Below are 23360 nucleotides of genomic sequence, written 5' to 3'. Positions count from 1 at the left end.
AACAAACAAACAAAATAAAATGCATGGAACAATACACACCACCTAGTCTTCTTAGTGAAATTTGCCCAAATTTCACGCATCATTCTACTACGCACTTGATAGAAATTCCTTATATTGAAAGAAGGAATAATAAATCTCTCTCAAAATACAAATCTTTTCAAGATTAACAAACAATAAATAACCACCCCCCATGAATACCAAGTTGAAGCAAACCAAAATAATCTAAGCTATTGTTTTGAAATAATCATCAACTTACGTTTATTTGTTCTTGCTATATTCATTAGGTATATGTAGAAGTGAAAAACAAATGTTTCCTATAAGATATCGTAATGTATTATAGCTATTCTTCTATATGAAAATGTACACAGTAATATTTGTTTATAAACAGCACTGCATTGAATAATTACTACATAACTATAAATGAATTGTTCAATGAAAGTATCCAAATCGGTTGTTCAAACATAGGAGGTAAACAGTCTACCATTCTTCAGAGCCATTTTTGATTATTTAAACATTTGAAGATTAGAAGTCATCTGTGATTTACACGGCAATTTTATAAACTATAGTGTAGCAGACACATTATTCTTTTGGCCTGTTTTCACTTCTTAAACTCCTCTGTAAATAAACCATCACTGCATGCCAGTGAAGTGTTTTGATTAAATAGTACCCTATTACAAAGAGCTACATAAAGAAACACAGGTCTACTTACTGGAAAGACTATTGTGATTAAACAGTTTATCACTATTAAAATTAAGTCCATAATGATAGGATTGCTATAACATCGAGCAAGTGCTCAAGGTGAGTCTTCATTAAGATGGATGGATGCAAATATTATTTTGCAAAAATACTGAGCTAATAAAATAATTTCAGACTCAGGTGAGGGGATGTGTAAACTACCTGCCAAGCCACTGAGCTTCTCAGTGGATAATTTCATCATCAGCTTAAACTGATCTAACTGTGGTCTGGCTTGAAAGGCACAAATTCCACCTCAATCCACACAGATTGTAGTTTTTTCTCCCTTGTGTTGGCACAACCATGTGTTGTGAAATTATCCAGAAAAAAATAAAGGTTTCAACCAGATAAGCAAGCCACATGATTTCTAGTATTTGTACAGAGGATGCCCTAGGACTGGGAAATCAGAGTCAAGATATAAAGCAGGTCTGTCTGTTGGTTGCAACCAATTGTCAGGACTGCTTAAACAATCATGAAATCATCTAAGTGTATTTAAAAAAATAGATCTCCGTGCTTTTTTAGTTTAAAAAAACACTGTAATCCAGATGTGCAAATGTATCTTCAGTCTTTTACCTATGTTTTCCCAGCCTTGAAAAGTTTTTTTTCCTCTTTTTCTCCATTCATTACTCTGTGCCATAGCAAAGATTTCTTAGTCGTAGTAAGGTGGGGTGACTTAAATGATATTTCTACGTCTACACCAACTTGACTTAAAGTACCACCTCATAGGGATGCATTTTCTCAATTCTAAAGCAACTCAGACATTTGGTTGTCACAGCTCCAGCAGAAGAATCTGTTGTCTTTTCAGAAGAAAGTTGGAACTTGCTTATGTCATACTTGGTATAGATTTGAATGTATCAAGTGGCTTAATTCCCAACATAGCGATTTTCATTTCTTTCAACTAGAATCATAGAATCATAGAAAGGTTTGGGTTGGGAGGGACTTTTAAGATCATCTAGTTCCAATCTCCCTGCTATAGGCAGGGACATCTCCCACTAGACCAGCTTGCTCAAAGCCCCATCCAGCCTGGCCTTGACTGGTTTCAAAGAGGTGACATTCACAGCCTCACTGGGCAGCCTCTTCCCTTACTCGGAAGTAAGTATAGTGCTTACTACTGTATTATAGATTTATATTTTTTTGACAAAGAGACTTAATCAACAGTGGTAAATGCATTAGTTTAAGGACTGCTATGGTGCAATACACAATGCAGACCCAGAAAGGCTTGTGTTTCAAAAAAAGTGAGAACAAAAAAATGAAATCATAATTGTAATCAAGTAAATTGTATCCCTTCTACTGATGACTGCACAGGAAACAAACCAAACAGTATTTGTGAACTAGGCAGCTCAGGAGATTTGGTTTTCCTTTGGCAGCCATTAGTGAAAATTAGCTGTAAAAATAATTATTCTTCTTGATAAATACATACCTTCATCCATAGACCATTTTGAGCTCTACAGTATCTGTAATAGATCTTTATTACATTTATTTCCAAACATAGCTTCTAAGAATTTATTCATCTTCTCCCCTGCCTTTCTAAGGAAAATTATTGAGCCACAACTTTCTGTCTCATCGTTTTGTTCTCTGTTTGCCTGCAATTATTAATCATTGTAGCAGAAAGATCTCCAAACTCAATTTAAGAACATGACCTTTGGCAGTCCAAGGAGTCTAAGAAGGAAAGCACAGACCTTCTAACAGGCAATCCAGTCTATATTTTGTTGTTGTTGTTGTTGTCAGCTGCATTTAACAATCTAAAACATGAAAGACAATACTGAAAATGCATAATATTATGCTAAGTACTAAAATGTGTTGTAATTGTTTCAATAGATGAGTGGAAGTAACATTCTTATATCCTATGCTGATCAGGATTTTTATTATTATTTTTTTTTTTTAAGTCAAGACAGGTATCTTCCACTGAGAAATGTTCTATTTTTAATGCAGCTCTTACTAACAGCACAAAATCAAGGAGAGACACCTGGGATGTGGAAAGATAGGCTAAGGTCCCTCTTCCATCTAATTCTCTCAGCCTTTCACCTCCTATTGGAGCTGCTCCACTTTGTATAAATAACTGAATACTCAAAGGACTCAGATCTTGATTCAGGGTCTCCAGAACCTGATACGGGCATTCTACCTTTTCAATTAGAATATGATTCCATCTTTGACCCCAGAAGTTGCAGAATGGATTTTTATAGCAATTTCTGAAAAATGAAACAATTCCATTAGGGGAAAATGACGAAGTTCCACACTGTTAGCTAAAGCTCTATCAGTTTGGGCATTTAGTTTGGATATAGATAAAGGATTGAGCCTGCATATCTAGTCCCTTTGGTGACTGCCCTACCTACCGCATTATGTGCTATTTTAAGAGGTCTTGCTCACAATCTTTTCTTCACTTTATTATACTAGGAGTAATCCTGAATGTGCTCCAGGTGAAAAGGTTTTGTTTGAACTGTATTACAGTGATAATTTTCACTTCACTTCATGAGCCATTTAATTGTTTGAGATGAAACTTGAAAAGACTCTGTATTGTATTAATATTAGGTTGCCATCTCTACATACATGCTTATATTGCTTCTAAAAGTTCAAAATGCAGATGTGAAAAGTTTGCTTTTAAGCCTGTTCTTAGGAACTAAACTGTTGATCTGATTTTCAGAAGCTGAGCATCTTTATTGCTTTATACTCACCTACCTAATTGTTTTTTTTGCTATCAAATTTTTCTAAGCCTTGGACTATGCCTATATTTGCATTATTTTGCATTTTATTATAAACACTTCTGTACACTGGAAATGATCTTAACAGCCCCTGCTTATGCATTCAAGGAATAGTAATTTAGTAATTAAAGCTAATAAACAGAACTTTCTTAATTAAACTGTGTAGATCTGTGTTATCATACAACTTAAGCAAACCTGTGTTTACTTCAGTGTATATAATAAGAACGCTTCTGGTAACTTGTGTCAGTTTAGTACAGCCTCAGAAATAATGAGATAATTCTTTTATCTTGCCCAAATTCCATGTGTAGCAAACAAATCTGAATTTGTTCACTGTAATTTTGAAAGTACTTTAACTAAGCAGAGTTCTCTAGCTGAAGCAAGGTTTCCATTTGGATGCATTTGCTCTCTCAGTGCAGCCATGGGGTTTGTTTGTTTGTTAAATCGGAAAATTGATTTACCACATTTAATTATACTTCCTGTAACAGCCAATTTTTCAATACCTTTGCTGCTTTTTTCAGTTATTATTATTTTTAACTGTGCTTAAACTTTTAAAATGCATTTGCCACCTACAGTACAAATCTAAAGGAAGTTTATGTGCCATAATACTGTTTAAGTACATAAATAAAATCTACTCTGTTTTCTCTCATAATCATCCTATACCAACATAGAAAAGCCTGAACCGAATGGATTCTATTATAGTACAATACAGGATTTCATATTGACTTTAAGAAGCATTATCACCTCCTTGACTAACCCTTAGCTGCCAGCAGAAGCTGCCTCAGGCCAGTACACACCTAATTGCTCGGTAAAAAGGCCGTTTCCCTACCTCATTGAGCCGAATGATGTGATAAATTTGCCTCAGGTACTTGCTGCCACCTGGTTTGTGGCAGATATCCAGGACCATCATGTTTATTTTCTGCTCAGTGAATCCAAATGCAATGCCTTCTTGCTCTAACACTGCACCTTCTATTGGATCCGGGCTACTAGAATATGGAAAATATAAAGTTACCCTTGAATTTCTAAAAAATCGAAGTATTAATGCAAAGAGAGCTAAAAATACATATAAAACACAAATAAATATTTGGCTTGCACAAAACAAATGTTGCTACACACATTTCTGAAACCTTTACACTAATAAATGCTAAACAGTTAAATGCTGATTAAATACAGTATTTTTTAATTACATGAATTTTAACAATTTTTATCAGAAAGATTGAAAACATAAAACATTCTTTACTCTAAGGGCATACAAAGAGCAAATATTTTATTATTTTCTTTTCCACTAGAGAAGTATCTTTGCTACTAGGAATAGCATTTGCATTCGATCTTTTGTACATTTTTCTTTGCCTGTCACCGCTCATATTAAAGCCTAATTAACATGTCAGAAAGGTAGCCATTACTTTAAGTATAGGTTAGAAATTTCAAAATGAAGTCTTTTTCTTTCCACTGGTATAATGGTAACCATTTCAAAGGTATATTTCGCCACTTGTTGCACATTCTGCACTGTATTTTTCTTCGTTTTCCTTCTCTTGTTTTCTGTCTAATTACAAACAAACGAACAAAAACAACAACCTGATGGTGACAGGCCTAAAAGCCCTGAAAAACGTTCATTTGAAACTCTGGCCATTATTAGACTGCTGTCTGCACAAAAACATAAGCTCACGGCTCTGTAGTTGCTTAGTGTTATAGTGTTATAGGTAAAGTATAAGAAAACATTACAAAGACTAATTATTCTCTTCAAATATTTGAGTTGCAACCATCAGATGTATGCTGGTATCCAAACATGTCAAGAACCTAACAGACCAACAGAATATATTATGCTTTCTACAATCATTATACGATTAACTTAAAATCTACAATAGAAGCTTTCAGGCTGAAAAAACCCACAACATTTTACTTTGGAACTCAGTTTGCAGTGTATGCCGAAAATGTGCCATGATTACAAAGTTAGTTCTTCTCCGAGTTGTTGTTTGACCTGAAGGCTCACTTAAATTCTGCACGGCTGACACTGCTTCCACATGCTGCTTCAGAACTTCCTACAGATCAAACAGCTTCAAAATATAAACTATAATTTTGTTCTTTGCTGAATGGAAGTAAATGATACTCTGTTATTATGGTGTATTTTACAGAAAAGCTTCACAGAAATTGATCTTCAAAATTAAAGCACACTTAAGGCTTATCTTTCAATGCCACATATAGCTATAACCTGAATCTTGTCACACTTCTCAGAGATTGACATTGAAAAAGTTGAGGACCTCTGACAAAGGAGTGTATCAGTGTCAGCACCCAAATTGTATCCTTTCCTGCCCGTCAGTGTGCAGGTGAAGCAGATGATTGGATTCAGTCAGTGCTATGATTAATGAGTTCCTCTCTGGATTTGGGACTGCCTATCAATCATGTCATTAGGAAGAATGTGCCCTGAAAGAGGCAGACCTCAGCCAAGGAATAACTGCATTCATCTTAATCTGTGTATGCACCCAGCCAGCCAAGTCAGGGTCACCATGATGAAAAACAATAATCTTCAACTCAACAAATTACTTTCCAAAGACAGGCATTTCTCCTCTTTTTGGGCAGTGTGCTCTTCAGAATCTAATGTGACTGTTTACAGCTCCGGTGATACTATGAAGTGAAGGTTATTTTAATGAATAGTAATGCTTTCACGCAGTGCACAGGACAGCCAGTGCATACAACTGCCACTTTCTGAACCTTTCCCCGCATTTCTCTTTTCTCCTAAAAGGTAAGTTGAATATTTATGCCAAAATGGATGAACCTGAATCACATTCACAACTTTATGCTGCCAAGTCCCGATAACAACACAGTAACATAAAATCACATGAGACTTTCTCTTATAAAAGTCTAGTGTACTTCAGTGTTCTTCTCCACAACTGGGTCTGTGAATCACACATGTATGTTTAGATGGTATTCTTTTTATTTTATTCCACACACTGTAGGTATTTGTTCTGCATACTGTATGTATTAAAGGTCTATAAACATTTATTAACATATATATAAATGCATGTATATACATTTACTCACAAAATCTATTACTTGTGAAAGGGTTATCTAGACCATAATTTTACTAAGATGTAGATTTTTAGATATAACCATTCCTATTTCAAATTAATCACATAAACACCACAATGGTCTTCTTGAAAGATCTTTTTCTCTAGTGACTATGTGACTGTTACCTAGTTTAAATATTTCAAGTTCAGATTTAATTTATTGGTATTACAATTTGTCTGTATAACAATATTTTATTTCCACACTGCATATCTCACCTTTTAAATACATTTTTCTTGGAGTAACCAAGTCACACTTCTTGAATATAAAACAGAAAAATAACATTTATGCAAGGCTTCTATTGCAGAAATACTTCTGAAATCAGAAAACAGTTTCCTAACTGCAAGATGTATCTACTCCCTCAGAGAACAAGTAATATGTTCTTCAGTTCTGTATGCTTAAAATTATGAGCCCTAACCATAAACTGGTTCTCGCTTTGAGAGACACTGTATGCACACACAAGAAATATTTTTCCAGTGTCTCATAGCTGATGTGAATTAAAAATTATTGCATTTTTTGTTACATCTTAGAAAATAAAATTGACTACTACATTAGAATTCTCAGCTTCAAATATTAAAGCTTCAGTTTTTAGAGGTCATTCCAATCTTTGTCTTACCCTCCATTTGCATTATTTAAAAGACATCTATTCTCAGTAAGTTCGATTGCATTATAAAAAAATCCTGTTAAGTATTTCCAGATTTTATACATTATAATGTGTTTATTTTATCCTATGACTGTTTCAGTGGCTGGCATCTAGCTTCAACCTGCTACCCAACCGATTAGAGAATTTGAGTTAAATGGAAATGTAAAAGAACACAAACCAACCTTACTTTCAGTTGTCAAACATTAAATTCACTAAGAGAGGTAACTCCTATAAATCTACTACTGGGAAGCTGATGAACAGTGTTTCTATAGAATGATACACCACTCCAACGGTAAAACAGGACTACAAATACATTGATATGCACAGAACTCCTTGAAAACTCATTATAAGGATTTAAAAACTTGGACCTAAATGTCAAATCTGCAGGGAAAGTTGGTATTTCCTCAGAAAAGCATAGCAGGGTACTTTCCTTGTCCTGTTTTGATACGCCCTACTTGCCTGTAGGGCTAGATGTGTTTTAAAAGGAAGTATGCTTACTTTCTAATCTCAGATGAAGATGGAAAGCCTGTTATAGTCTGTCTTAATTTAATCACTATAGCAAAACTCATTTATAAATGCTCTGGGTTGCCCTCTAGTCAGCATACTTGTTAGAATTCTGAAAGATACACCAACTAAACTGTCCACACTTTTGGTTAATTATGAACACATGAGAAAATATGAAACATAATAACATGAAATAAAATATGAAATATATGAAACATTTTAAGTACTATGAAAATACTGTTAAGATGAAATAACTACAGCTGTTTCAGCCACACAATTAACTTGCAAAAATATACCATAAAGCCATCAATATTCAGATGTAATTCATTTCATGTAATATAAGATCACTGTCCCTCTAAATATTTTTTAAATTGAACAACAGCCATGAACACGTCATTAATTCAGTAAAATAAAGAACAAAAACAGAAATTCAAAAATACTGCATTCTTACCAGTCTGTGCTCAGTTTTCTTGCCTTCAGCAACTGACTTTCAATCCAGTTTGGTCTTTGCTGTTCTATGCTCTGTATAACCTTCTGGGTCACTTGTTTAGGACCACTTTTCTGTTTTCCCATAATACTTTCTAAGCACACACGAACTAAACTGAGTTTTTCTTTGCTCCATCTGTCAAGTGTTGCACCTGTTAAAAGTTCTGCAGTATTTCCATCCTCAAATATCCGACATATAATTACAATCAAGTTCCAGACAAGCAGACCAGCTTTCTTCAATTCAGCAAAGTTTCTTGACATTTTTCTCTCAGCCAGAAAAAAGAAGTACTTAATTGGGGGAGGCAAACATGCAATCACTGTAGGTAACTTGCTGATTACAATAGATACTGCCTGAGCTGCAAGCCTTGTGAAGCCTTAAAAAAAGACATAAAAGAAGATATGATTAACATTAACATTCTAGTTCTATCACAGCATGTTTCTGAATATTGTCTGATAATTTCTAACTTTCTTTTGTACTGAAAATGGGTAAGAAGCTTAAGTACTCAGCACTGTGGCCTGACTTGTGTTATACCTCCCATATATATATCCCCCCAAATCTAAACGATAACACAAATTAAATAGAGAACCTAGAAATTATGGACTTCACACTGTGACTATGTTAACAATTATTCTTACTGCACACAGCTAATACAGAATAAATGAAGTAGAAAACTTCCAGGTATTCAGATCAGTAAAAACAAGCTGTCTTCAGAACTGTATTGCAACATTTTTTCCAAGAGTGGAGCATTGCAATAAATGTCTTAGGACATTGCATTTATTCATAATGTTTTCCATCAGTTCTTTTTTATGTTCAAACCTACAAAATTACTGTATTTCATATGAGAAGCATGCATACTACATAGCACTCCATTTTAAACATTGCAGATGCTATCAGAAGCTATAAAAGCAACTACAGAAAATATGCTAAATATGCTAGTATGTTAAAAAGTTAATAGTATATATAAAATGAAAAACAAGGAACTCAAAGATAATCCACAATACAGATTCAAGTGTGGATTAAACAAAAAAACAATATGAAAAGAGCAGTCAAGCAAAGAAACCAAGAAAACCATAAGTCCATTCCACTTTTAGTCTCAACTAGTAAAAAAAAAAAAAAAAAAAACAGAAAAAAAAGTTATGAGTTTTCTGTGTGTCACATAGCCAGTTTAACTTGTCACCAGCTCTGAGCTCTGCCTCTCAGTTAGTCACATGAAACCAGTTATATCCTGACAAACACTTAAATAAACAAACACAAACCCTACAAGAAAGAAGATGCTTGGAGTCTGTTTTTCTTACTGTTAAACTGCAATTTTTCTACAAGCATAAATTTCACCCACATTTCCCGGATTCCTTCCTCTTCATTTCCCGAGGTGTATAATTCCACTCCTTTGGAACTGTCTTCAGTAAACTTTCAGGAACAATTTGTTTGTGCTGATATGTTCCATAGTTTTCTGTTGCTTCCCATGAATGCATCAAAGAAACGATCTGCTTAACTATACCCTTGACTGAATTAATCAATATCAGCTTCAAGCATCTGATAACCTCTGGCTCTGAGTCGCCACAACTGGAAACTTCAGAAGAAAGAATTATTAAATATTCAGTAAGCGTGCAGTCATTTCTGCAAATCTGTTTCAGAAATAAGTGTTTCAGAATTCTTATAGAAAGGAAACTAACGATATTATGATTCAAAATAATTGATAACTGTCAGCCTGTTATAAAGTAAAGAAATAGTATAAAGTAAGACTATGTAGCATTTTGTACCCTCTTAATATAGTAACAAAAAATACAATTTCAGTTATTTCTTTTTTTTTTTGGCCTCAGTTCCCCATCAAGATATTTCTCAAAATTTAATCTGAGTAGTAGCTTTCATTTTAATTGAAATAAACTTAATCACTGGGTAGACATTAATGAATGAAGCAGATTTACAGTGTTAACACAATGGCAATTGTTAGGTAGCTATACTTAGAGAAGAGCAAAAGAGAAATGATACTTTGGTAATGAAAATGCATAAAAATAATAGACATCGAGACATAGTATGTTATCAGAGACTGTATGTCAAAAATAGAACATCTTAAATACAGTTATTGACATTACAAGTATCAATCTTCTCCACATTCTTACCACAGAGAATAGTAGTTTCTCCACAGCAAAAGAGCAGCAGTTGTCAGGCAGGATATACCAGCAATGTTTTCTGATGTTTCCTACTAAGGTCCTTTGCCCTAATTTTTGCTTATCTGTGCTTTCTGATGATCTAAGTTTTATTCTTCTCTACACAGTCTTTCTGTAAACTTCCATGAAAAATTCTGTATTTCTCTTCTTCTTTGAAGTGTTAACTTTCCTCTTTTTGAAATCCCATTTTTCTCTAAGGAATGCCTGACAACTTTTGCAATTGTTTTCTATTTTATGGTATTTGTATCTGTATTATTATTCATACCTTCACTCATTTTCTTCCTTTCTTTTCTTGTGAACTCCTGATTTTTTTGCATAATTTGTAAAACCATTGTTCTAAATGCCTCTCTTTCATGGTTGAATACTGCTTTTCCTTGTGAGCACCACTGGTTGCCATCATCACATGGGCTGTTCTCACCCACCATTGAAAACTAGCAGTCTGCCTTTTGTCAGCAGAGTTTACATGCCTGCTGTACTATGGCTCCCTCAACAGTAGTACTTTACTTTTTCCACTCCCTGAGGAAAACTCCTTGGAGTTATTAAACTCACACAGATAAAGAACCCATGTCAGTAAAGATCTACAGAAACTGATGCCAACCTACTGGTAAAACAGACACTTACGTGAAAAATATGGAAATTTAGTTTAGAATAACCTCTCCTTCCTTCAGAATATCCACCATTCCTACAGGAATCTGACTGCTGACAACACTTCAGCTATAATTTAATTTTGAAGGAACCTACAATCACTTTATCAGATTTATTAAAGTAAAAATAATATGCATGACATGTCTGAAAACTGACATCAAACTTAAAGTATTTTCTAGTAAACAAAATACCTGTCATATTGTATAAGGAATCCCACAACTGTTCTTTTTCCATGTAGGCCTCAAAAGCAATGCCAAGTGATTTGGGTGATAAAATGCAGTCAGACAATATAGTAAAGATAGTTTCAGTCAGAGTAGGCTCCTTGTTATTTATTTCATCTAAGAGAGAAATTTGTTCATCACCAGTGAGTACTTCACTTCCTTCAAAGTAAAAAAAAAAGCATTGTTATAAAAATGTCCACAAAATTCAAGTCATATAAATATTATCAATCAAAACAAACTGAAAACTGTATCTGAAAAACGTACTAATACTTACAGATACTGAAATCTGATGTCCTTAACACAATGACAGTTGACCATCTTCCTGAATTGTATGTAGTCATTAAAAAAAGATACAAGCATATTTACAAACTATGGAATATGCCTATATAATTCAAAATACCATTTGTAAATAATATGAATTTGCTTATTTACTAAATAATAACCATAAGTAAATTGGACTACTTCCACAGAATCACAGTCAAAAAGTTATTTCTGCATCACTTATCTAAGGAATATATAGTTGTGAAATTCTAAATTGATTTCGTTATACAAAACAAAATGAAACAGCAGCTGCATACTCACAAAAAAAAAAGGCTTGGATTTGTTTTTTTAGTTGAAGATGAACTGAGAAGAAATCATTTCCCCAAAACAAAATCTCAGCTATGCTAAGATATAGGCTGCTATATTTCTGACTGGATGTTAGGAAAAATTTCTTTTCAGAAAGAGTGGTAGTGAAGTCATCATTCCTTGAGGTGTTCAATGCATGTGTGGGACATGATTAGTGGGCATGGTGGGGATCAGCTGACAGTTGAACTTGGTGCTCTCAGAGATCTTTTCCAACCTTAATGATTCTAAATTTCTATGTGCTTTAACGTTAATTACTATTGTCCAAAGATTTGAGGGGTAACTTGTTATGTAGTATTTACTTGTATATGCTTTTAAAAATCATTATAAAACATTTTTCCACCTAGAGAAAAATCGTATGTTTAAACCTCTCTTCAAACTAATGCAACTCAATGGCTTTAACTTGTGCTAGTCAAAAGTGAATTCCCTTCTTATGTTAATGACCATAACAATTGACCAGAGCCAGCACCAACTAAATAATTTTATTCAACTGTCTAGTCTGCAAAAGAAAGTTTATGTAACACTGGTTTATATTAAAAATATGCTTGAAAATGTCAAATCATGCCAGTTTTGCAACCTATGCAAGAGGAAGATAGCCTCAGTATCTAGTATCCTTCTTTCCAGTGGTTCAAAAAGCTTTCCAAATTTACCAGTGATAAATGACTGCTTTCCACCCAGCTTTGTGAATGAGTAGATACTGTTGTAAAATTCACAAATCCCATTTTAATCTCCTCTGAATTCCTACAAGTTAATTCACACATTACTGTAAACTGTACAGTCTTAGTATTCCACTCTAACTGAAATAGTCCACTGAATGCAGGAAGTTGAAGAATAAGACCAATCATTTCATAATCAGAAAGCTCTCTTTCTCCCTCCCCCTTCCAAGGCTGAAGAGATTAGCCATAAGATTTTTGTTTAGTCAGCTTTTCTCCTCATATGCTGAGAGAACTGGCATATTTTGCTGAGACATATTTCAATGCCACCTGCTCCTGAGTGAAGAGTCAAATTGATCCCACTAATGTACTCAAACCAGTCATACATTGTCTAACATAGACAACCAAGAAAGCAGAAAAAGCAGTTCAAAAAAAGGAAAGCCATTCAAATTCAAATAATAAGATGAAAATTTGAAATGAATTTTCATTGTAATACTGAGCATAGTTTTTTAATTAATTTAACCAAACTCCAGGAGGGAGTTTGGTGAGATTTTAGACACTGCATAGACTGTTTTTGGAAAACAAGATGGAAGATTGCTTTGTTTAAAGAGATTAGTGATTTGATACCAAAATCAATTTTGTTTAATGCTGGTGGGACATGGAAATTTCAGGGTACAATCTCTTAAACTTCTCTAATGAACTTGGTGATATCAATGAATTCTGGAAAATAAAAAGAAGTACAAGATAATTCTGTGGGGGTTTTAATACATGTACATTCTTATAATGAGTGTATATGTTGTTCTTTTAAGAAAAGATCTTTCAGAATCCACTGGGAAACCATTCTGAGTCTGAACATTAAGAGAGATGCACACTTTCATCAGCTTTTCCTTTTTAAAAAGTATTACTTCCATATTTTATCAAGAGAAGGTGTGTGACTTTTGACAAGGGCTCTACTATTATCCAAAGGAATATTCCTATTTAATACTTCAGAAACTCTATAAAATCTCTTTATTTTTTCCTCTAGATTATCCCTGAAAAATCAGCAAAGTAAGTAGCATATCTGATTAAGATCCTTTTCCCACTGACCTTTCAGCTACAACTACTTCATTCCAGCACTTTTGTTTTTTTTACCACACAGGTTATTCAAGTACAGTATCCACCAGAGTTAACTGGCCAGACAGGTATTTTGAGGAGACATTCCTTTCAAAACAGTTTTCTAATCTTTTGATGTTAGGCTGGCACGATACAATTTGCAATAACGAAGAAGTGAAGAAAACTTTGAGGTGGACTAGAGTCTATTCTTGTCAGGACTGCATTTAACTCATACTGAATAGTCCAAAAATATATGGAGCACTGATCTACTTCTGCACACGTATATCAGTTCCTCTAAGAAACATGCTGTGCACTTCTAATGAGGACAGTGTTACACGCTAAACTCCAAGTTTAGCAGTCAAAAAACCTGCAACTACATTTCTCCAAAACCATGTGTGGCAGAACCACAACAGCAGTATTTTTTTCAATTGCTCATAAGATTTTGACTCAGGATTATTAAATCCAAGCAGATTTTGTAAGTACAAAAATAACTACCTTCCAATGCTTGAAACAAGTTTCAGATTTAGCCAGTGCCAAAGGTTTCTTTATGGAAACAATAGTTCACTTCAGAGAGTACATTTTCTTTTACAACCATTTGCTATTTTAATAAAAGCTCAGATTTGTGAGGTCAGTTCATAAAGTTATCACCTTTCACTCATTTAGAGCAACTCTGAAAAAAACCCAGTATACTTTAACATCAAAATGCTGCAACATGCATTGTGGCAGTTAAAGAACTACATCACAAAGGGCATTCAGTAATTGGAGTGGGAAAACTCCAATTCCACACATATATTTTCAAGTCATCTCTCTTCATAGCAACTGGTTCATAAAAACTCAGTCTATGAAGACTCTTCATATCTATTAGTGCCTAGGAAGTTGGTTGATATTGCGCCGCATAATTTTATTTTCTCAGTGGAAATGCTCCCCTCCCTGCCTCCTTTGTGTGTGCAAGGCAAATTATCTCATTTTGAAGCAACTCACATTTCTTTGAGTCCATTTACATATTTGCAGCCTTAACTGATTACTTAGTATTTTCAAATGCCACTATCAGTTACTATTTCAGGGTCTGCATATCATCTAGTTTTAACTGTATGGACTATGCAAAAACAACTTCTGTTAGTCTTTGCAATAATTCATTAAGCAAGCCAAAAACATTAGGTAAAACTACCAGCGGCCTTGCCTTACTTTGAAAGCAGTTTCCCATTGGCATTAATTCTGTCCTCGGACAGTGAAGCTTAATACAGCTACTGCTTTTTTTGCTTTACTGCCTGAAGAATAACTCCCAGTTCTTGGCAATAAAGACTCTCAAGTGAGAAGTCAAAGACTGTTCTGCTGGCATCGCAGAATCACAGTCACAGAATTGTAGGGGTTGGAAGGGACCCCCAGAGATCATCGAGTCCAACTCCCAAATGGCATGCCATACATTTACAGCAGTCTACCAGAATGTTCAGTTTACTTTCACTTTTCCCTTTTTGATTTCAGCATCTTCTGGATTCAGTAACTCATATTATGCATGCATTATTTTCTTTATTCCTCTATTATTTATTTCTTGTCAAAATAATCAATTTCTGTATAATCCCAATGGGTGGTAGAGTAATTCTGGCAAAAAAATCCACCAGGAAAATTGCAAAACTGTTTGCTTTGTCAGAAAACTAAAACAATACCCTGTATTCATTGTTTCTCCCCACAGAGGCATAGCAAAGGCCTGTGGACCCTTAGCTCATTCAATAATATGTCTTAAAATATTCTAAAAGTTATATCCAGAAAAAATAATTTTAAGTACATATTTTATTGTAATTAACAGTAAAGAAATATAGCTAGATTATTTAGACCTCTAGTTTAAGTAATAGAGGTCCAGTATCCAAATCCAATTTTTCAGCTACTTTTGTAAAGGTCCTCTTTCCCTAGTGATTATACTCACTGGACACAAATAAGTGATTCAATTTAGGGTATCTTGATTTATCACTTTATATATGTTTGATGTGGTAATTTTATTTATGAGGAGCATCCCACTTTTATGTATATTTTAAGTAGGTTTCTCTGAAGGTAATGTCTCCTATTTATTTCTATAGAAAATACTACAAAGAGCACAATAACGCTATATGACAGAGCACACTGCCAGCTGCAAAACACTATTTTTCAAGAAAGTCACCACCACCACATATGCATTTTGAACTCTAACGAGCAAAAGCCTGCATGCCATCCTTGTAAAATTGTGCACCACATGATCTGAACCACTGTTTCACAGCTGGTAGGATGGCAACTGTTGCCCACACAGTCCATCACTGGACTGCAGTCCACTAGTCCTTTAGCATGAACAGATAGAAGCCAGAAGGTGCCAAATCTAGACTATATAGAGGGTGTAGTAGAAGAGTCCAGCCAAGATTGCCAGTGGGCTCCATCGTCTTCAAACTGGAGTTGGGCCCTGGTATTATCATGTTGCAAATGAAAGGCTGTCTTCACTGGCCTGATTCTGGAAATTCTACTCTGTAGCTTGGTCAAGCTCATGATACAGCGGTCAGTTGATGGTTTGTCCAGGTAGCAGTAAATCCAGAAGGATCACCCCATTCCTATGCCAAAAGAAAATGCACATCGTTTTACTCTCTGCAGGCTGAATCCTGAACTTTTTTCTTTGATGGGGAATTCACGTCACCACTCCATGGACGGCTGTTTTGACTCTGGCTTGTAGTGGCGATACCACATTCTCCAGTAACGGTTCAATCCAGGAAATTGTCACCTTCAGCCTTGTATTCGTTCAATAGGTCCTGACAAACTTCATATGGTGTTCTTTCTCCTGTATGGACATACGTGGAACTTGCCTAGTATAAACTGTGATTTCCACTGTTGCCACAATCATTTCCAATGCACTGAAGCTGATATTCAGATCCATACAAAATTCCCTGGTCATAATCCACCAATTTGTGCAGATTAGCTGACAGTGACGTTGTTCACGTTGTGGTGTGACAGCTGTGAATGGCCCTCCAGATTGTAGCTTGTCTTTCACATTGCTGAACTGCACGACTCACCACTTCACAGTGCTCACGTACATTGTTTGGTCTCCACCAACGTTCAGCAAATGTCAATGAATGTCTTTGGGTGTCATTTTATCCACGTGGAGGAATCCAGGGGCACACCTATGCTTCATCCACATTTCCATGTCAGACACCATTCTGTTAGACTGCCCGTCTGCTGCCATCTCTCGCATGGCAAAAAAATGTAACCAAATATTGGTGGGAAGGTTCAACTTTTACTGGCATACCATCAGCATACAGCTCTGATGTTGTGGACCAACATAATTAAAGCAGGAGGCATTGCTTATATTTGCATATACAGTTTCAGTGGCTTCAACAAATACAATAATCCATTTACACGATTTATCAACATTAAATGATGCATCTGTGTATGCCCTAAAATACCCTAAAATCTCAACAGTACTCCATACCGTAAGAAGGAAAATGTTATTCCTGACCTCAGGAAAAGAAAGTGAAAATGCCTTTCCAGTTCAAAAAATAATCAAGATAAAGATCATGGAGTTTTGTTATCAGCATGGCAAGTCACTCAAAAGCTATTAAGTACTGAACTTTTTATGTTTTTATGCATAATATTAAGCATTGCAACATTTTACTGTTGATGAGTACATAACTCTGGAAGCCTTTTATCTCACAGAACAAAAGAATCCTAAACTGTCATTACTAGTATCTAGGTATAGCTTACTAGACTGACTTTTCTTGTATTATATAACAGATCACAGTATCAAAAATTTTAGCTTATCTATCACCAGTTAAGCTGTTGCATAGGAGAAGGAATAAAAACTATAATCATTTTAACATTATATAATTAACCTTATTGAAATTAATTTAGAAGATATGGATGATTGCAGGTTTCAACTTTATCTAAATTGAAATTTTAATCATATCAATACTGAAATTATGTTAATAAAGTCTGCGTAAATGGCACATTTTCTAACTCATAGCAATATATATTTCACTGCAGCTCAAGAAGTTGGCCAGTAAGTAGACGAAAACCCATACTGTCACTTGATCCTTCATTCTAATTTAAGCAGCCAGTGAAATTCAGTACTGTATAACAGTAGGATAAGAATATGATTCTGATAAAAAAATTCTTCAGTCTTTGTAAAATATGACAGGCATTTCAATGGGCAAGTGAATGCAGTATAGCTCTTAATAAGATGCATTACATAATTGGAAATAACGGTGTATCCCTGAGAAATGTTAGACCACCCTAAAACAAAATAATTAAATTGTTACATACTATTATGTGATTTCATAGTTTGACATGTAAGGAAAATTATTTTGCTAAAGAAAGACTGCAACTGATATAGACTAATTCAATATTTTGTCAAATGGGTGATTATTCCACTATGATCTGATCATTTGATGTAAAAGCTATTAGGAGGAAAGATGTGATAAAGTTTTATGTTTCAAACAACAACTAGTAGAAATATAAGGAACAATTATTTTCTTTGTCCTATTTCCATAGCAACATTAATGATAGTATTAACATGGGAAGGACATAAATATACTGCCATAATACCTACAGTGACAAACATATAGCACAAACAAAACCTCTAAGAAGCTTTTCACTGTAGAAACATAATTTTGAGGGTGATCTTTCAGAATATTAATCCTCACCTTTAAAAATCTGCATAAAACAGTTGTGGTATCAACGCTCTGTTAAGTTCAATTTCACTTAGACTCCTTTGCATTCATGATATCAGTTTATCAAATTGTAGTCTGCTTTGAAACTATGAATACTCAAATTGACAAAAAAGAAATCTCATTAAAAAAGCAATAAACCTTTCTTTTTCTTTACTTTCTCGAGAACTGTCCAACTGGTAACTGGTATCTGAAAATATTTGAGTAGTTAAAAATGAATTTGTGTTTCTCAGTGATATTCTTGTAAAGATCAGCAGCATAAGTACTTACTTGAACTTTTCAGTAAAATTCTCACCAAGAGACAATCATTATACAGCAAGGTTTCCAAGAGCAAGTTCAAATTACAGTATGGCTGGGATAAGAGCAGTTTCAGTTGACCTTGGGCTGCCATTTCTCTGGCTGATGGACTCCTTTCAAAATGCAAGATAAAAACAGCATAATGTAGTTAATTTATCTATGAAATTAATATCCTTAAAGTGCAGATGTAATGCTAACTCCCTTAAATGTCAATTCCTCCCAGATTAGTCTGAAAATGCTTTCATGATTGCTTACTTTAAGGCAGCTCAGGGAAGGAATTACATTTAATCTCAACTAGCTAAAAGCAAATTAACATTTGGTAGTCTGCCAAAGTTATAACTGATATAAAGGAACTTCACTTATCTCTTTCATGGAAACATGTACAGCCTTGTTCCACTAGGCAAAAAGGATTTTTTTGTGCTTCAATAAATCTAAGGCTATTATTCTTTAATTTACTATCATGTTAATTGTTTATTGCTCTAAAGTATCCTAAATTAAGGATATGAATCTGTTAATTAAAAAACAGAGAGAATGCTCAAAGGTCTGCAAGATTCTGCTTTGCACTGACCAATTCATACACATCATAAAGAATACACCTGAAATATTAGATTGGCTGGTTTACTTCTTTGCCAGCACAGGGATGTGAGAAAGAATGCATTAGCATTTAAGGAATCCCTTAGATTATTGTACTTTCTATTCTATTCTTCAGACATTTTTAAAAAGAATTTTTCAAAATTGAGTTGTGAGTAAATTTTTTCCAGGAAAGCCTTTGCCCCTTATTAGCTGACACACAAACGACTTTCACATTTATATAAAAGATTTGTAAGGTTTAAAAAATTTCATTCTGATTGATGTTTAGCTATCCTATTTATTCATTTTGGCTGTAAGTTTATACAACAATAGTTGCTAACTTCGAAAGTTTATCCACTGCATATGTAAGCACTTATGCACATAAATTTTACACACACCAGTGTAAAAACTACATATGTCTCAGCGCATAAACTATGCATGCATAAACATTATCTGCCAGTACACACACAGTACCTTCAATACTAGCCTTCTTTCTTAGGAGCTACATTTTCCTATTAGAAAAGTTTAATATACATCTGGACATGTACTCTACGTATCATTTCTATGCAACTATTTGGATAAAACTAAAATTTGGGTTATGTGGCTATTTTATATTTCACATTTCTGTGACCATCTGAGCAGGACAAGCATGCCATCACACAACTCAGTTTGAAAAAAGTATGGATGACCCCACAAAAACTCCACTGTTCATTCAAGGTTGTTGTATAGACAGCATATTTAATACAATTCAACAAGACCTGGAAAAGAAAATGTCAGTTAACATACTTAAGTGGTTTAGTCTGTCACATCTATGCTTCCATTGACAGAAATATGTCTTGTTGGTAATCTAAATGCAATATTTCAGGAAAGAAAATCTTCCATAAACAGTGTAAACTCATAGATCTTGCAAGGCAACCTTGAGGCAATCTAAGAAAACCATAATTCCATAAAGGCACTTTGCAGCAGGACCTCTATATCACACTATTACACTAAAACTAGTTATAGTTTTATACAGTTAATATATGTATATATAAATATATTGTTTATATAGTTAATAATGTAATAATCATTTAATTAAAAGACAATTTTACGTAGATTGGCCTTTGGGATTTTAACAGTAAACCTGATCCACATGAGTAGATAAGCAACATACATGGCATTAAAACTCACGTACATATTTTTTTAAATTTTCATCTGGTATATTAGATATAATCCTTGATCCTACTGGTTTTTGACAATGATATTTTTGCACATAAGCATGTATTGGATTCTAATAATATTTATCAAAATTATGTACATTATGCATTTAAATCTTGAAAGAACTTGCAGCCAAAATAACTTTTTCAAATTTAAAACATATATTGTAATCAAACTCAAGATTAGTCATATGTACATATACCCTACTGCTTTTTAAGAACAACATAGTTGTTTGTAACCACAATTTAAATACAAACTATTCACCAATTTTAGTGCTCTGCCTGGAACTAAACTCAACATTTCAGAAAATCAGTTAAATTATATGGGCCAGTTTAATTTCATTTATCTTCTTCCTTGAATGCAATGGTATGAAATACAGTAAGGTCAGTTACTGCCTTCAAAACATAAGAAAAGGAACAGCTTTGGTCAACTAAATTAATGATGGATAATATTTTAAATGAATTCAGAAATAAATGCCATTTTTAGAATATTTGAGTTGAAATAAAACTTGTCTGTCATTGACCAGATGGGAAGTTATCATGTTGTAATATACACCCATTCTTGGCTCTACAAGCCTTTTGCAAATTGAAATGTACAATGGTGTGACTCACTTGGAGGAAAAATAAAATATAGCAGACATTCCCTACAGTCATGAAGCTAGCACCAATAAATGCACTGAGAAGTTTTGTAACGCGCATATGGAGAGGCATATGTTCTCCCATCTTCGTAGCTCATTACTAGTGAAAATAAGACTAGCCTCAAAAAAAGTGACAAAAGGTGAAGTACATATAAATATCACATAGAAATGTTCAGTTTTGTACAGTAGAAAAAAAAAACCAGAACTCTCATTTGCAAATGATATGATTATGAATCCCAAATGAAGCAAAGAAGGAATCACAATTACCACTGAAGGAACTGTAATATAAATTATAATCGGTAATCCTTTAGTTTGATAATCAACTATATCATCTTAGTATACAACACGGAAAAAAGAATGCCTTAAGTGATAAGATCAACATTTCATTAGGCAAACAAAGATTAACTCTACTTCACATTAAAAAAATGTCAGTCAAGTAGATTAAGCAAAATAGACTGTAACCATCGCAGTATATGAGAACTAATGCATAAAAATGATTAACTAGTGAATTTGTAAACAAAATTATTTCAAAAACTTGTGGTACTTTGTCCTGAAATAACAAGCCTAGAAAGAGCAAATAATTTTGTGCCATGTTAGAATCCTTGGAATTTGGATAAAAAAAAATTAGGCGCCCACAGCTGGGAGGTACACAATAGCCTCTGTTTTCAATTTCGTTCTACGCAGTAAATACTTCTATTCAGAAAGTAGAAAGAAGGAATATAAAACAATCTACGAAGAATCAGCTTCCACTATCTGCAGTATGTAACCATAATGGATCTTGTTGATATTCTAAATGTAATATTTCAAGAAAAAGTCTTCCATATGCAGTGTGTAAAACCAGTAACAAATCACAGCACCTCAGGACACACTGCCCAAAATTACTTAGCATACAGATTATTTCATTGCTTTTTTTTCTAAGCAGCTGAAAGGTGTGTTGTTAATAGGTGATGTTAAATATTTTACCATCACAGTTCACCAAGACTGTTCACATACATGGACTGCCTTCACGTTGGCATGCTAACTGTAAATTCTCAGATAAGTACTTTCTTTTGGACTCCTCATTTTCCCATATAAACTTGACAGAGAAGACACCTTGGGGATCAGAAAGATGTATGTCTTCTCACCTTTCATCCTGAGAAAATAGAATCACAGAATCACAGAATCACAGAATCACCCGGGTTGGAAGGGACCCCAAGGATCATGTAGTTCCAACCCCCCTGCCTAGCAGGGCCACCAAACATACACATTCAGATCAGGTTGCCCAGGACCCCGTCCAACCTGGCCTTAAACACGTCCAAGGACGGGGCATCCACAACCTCCCTGGGCAGCCCGTTCCAGGGCCTAACCACTCTCCTAGTAAAGAACTTCCCCCTAACATCCAACCTAAATCTTCCCTCCTTCAACTTAAAACCATTTCCCCTCGTCCTGCTGTTGTCAGCCCTTTTGAAGAGTTTACTCCCCTCCTGGGTGTAGGTTCCCTTCAGGTATTGATAGGCTGCAATGAGGTCACCCCGCAGCCTTCTCTTCTCCAGGCTGAACAAGCCCAACTCCCTCAGCCTGTCCTCATAGGGGAGGTGCTCCAGCCCCCAATCATCTTAGTTGCCCTCCTCTGGACCCTTTCCAAAATCTCTATGTCTTTCTTGTACTATGGGCTCCACACCTGGACACAGTACTCCAGATGGGGCCTCACAAGAGCCGAGTAGAGAGGGACAATCACCTCCCTGTCCCTGCTGGCCACCCCTCTCCTGATGGAGCCCAGGATCCCATTTGCCTTTCGAGCTGCCAGAGCGCACTGCTGGCTCATATTCAGTCTCTCGTCCATCAGGACCCCCAGGTCCTTCTCTGCCGAGCTGCTCTCAAGGACCACTCCTCCCAGCCTGTACAGGTGCCTGGGGTTCCTCCGGCCCAAATGCAAAACCTTGCACTTTGCCGTGTTGAACCTCATTAGGTTCACCCGAGCCCAGCCCTCCAGCCTGTCGAGGTCCCTCTGAATGGCATCCCTTCCTTCCACCGTATCAACCGCACCACTCAGCTTGGTGTCGTCAGCAAACTTGCTGAGGGTGCACTCAATTCCCTCATCGATGTCATTGATAAAGATGTTAAAGAGCACCGGTCCCAAGACAGACCCTTGGGGGACACCACTTGTTACCGGCCTCCACCTGGACATAGAGCCATTGACCACCACCCTCTGTCTGCGGCCTTTCAACCAATTGCTTATCCATCGGGTCGTCCACCCATCAAATCCACTTCCCTCCAATTTGGAGATGAGGATGTGGTGGGGGACCATGTCAAAGGCCTTGCTCAGGTCCAGGTAAATGACATCGGTCGCCTTCCCTTCGTCCACCAATGCCGTCACTCCATCATAGAAGGCCACAAGATTAGTTAGGCATGACCTTCCTTTGGTGAAGCCGTGCTGGCTGTCTCGGATCACATGCTCGTTCTTTATGTGACCGAG

At 35.3% G+C, this 23360-nt stretch overlaps 1 protein-coding gene across 10 annotated transcripts in view; it reads right to left on the bottom strand.

The window, feature by feature from the left end:
• KIAA0825 (KIAA0825 ortholog) overlaps positions 1-23360 on the bottom strand; it is a 229148-nt gene that overhangs the window by 110028 nt on the left and 95760 nt on the right. For 9 of the 10 annotated variants that reach the window (XM_048930559.1, XM_048930562.1, XM_048930561.1 and 6 more), the window contains 5 exons: positions 18475-18614; positions 11130-11318; positions 9462-9695; positions 8090-8498; positions 4258-4414 (listed from right to left, as the gene is read on the bottom strand). In XM_048930559.1, coding sequence (XP_048786516.1) covers positions 4258-4414; positions 8090-8498; positions 9462-9695; positions 11130-11318; positions 18475-18614 — 1129 coding nt within the window. The remainder of the gene's footprint in view (positions 1-4257; positions 4415-8089; positions 8499-9461; positions 9696-11129; positions 11319-18474; positions 18615-23360) is intronic. The other variant, XM_048930558.1, reaches the window with a different exon arrangement.

This window comes from Lagopus muta, chromosome Z, assembly GCF_023343835.1.
Source record: "Lagopus muta isolate bLagMut1 chromosome Z, bLagMut1 primary, whole genome shotgun sequence".
Classification (NCBI taxonomy): Eukaryota; Metazoa; Chordata; class Aves; order Galliformes; family Phasianidae; genus Lagopus; species Lagopus muta.
The sequence above is the reverse complement of the archived record's forward strand: the minus strand, read 5'-3'. Positions and strand labels throughout refer to the sequence as shown.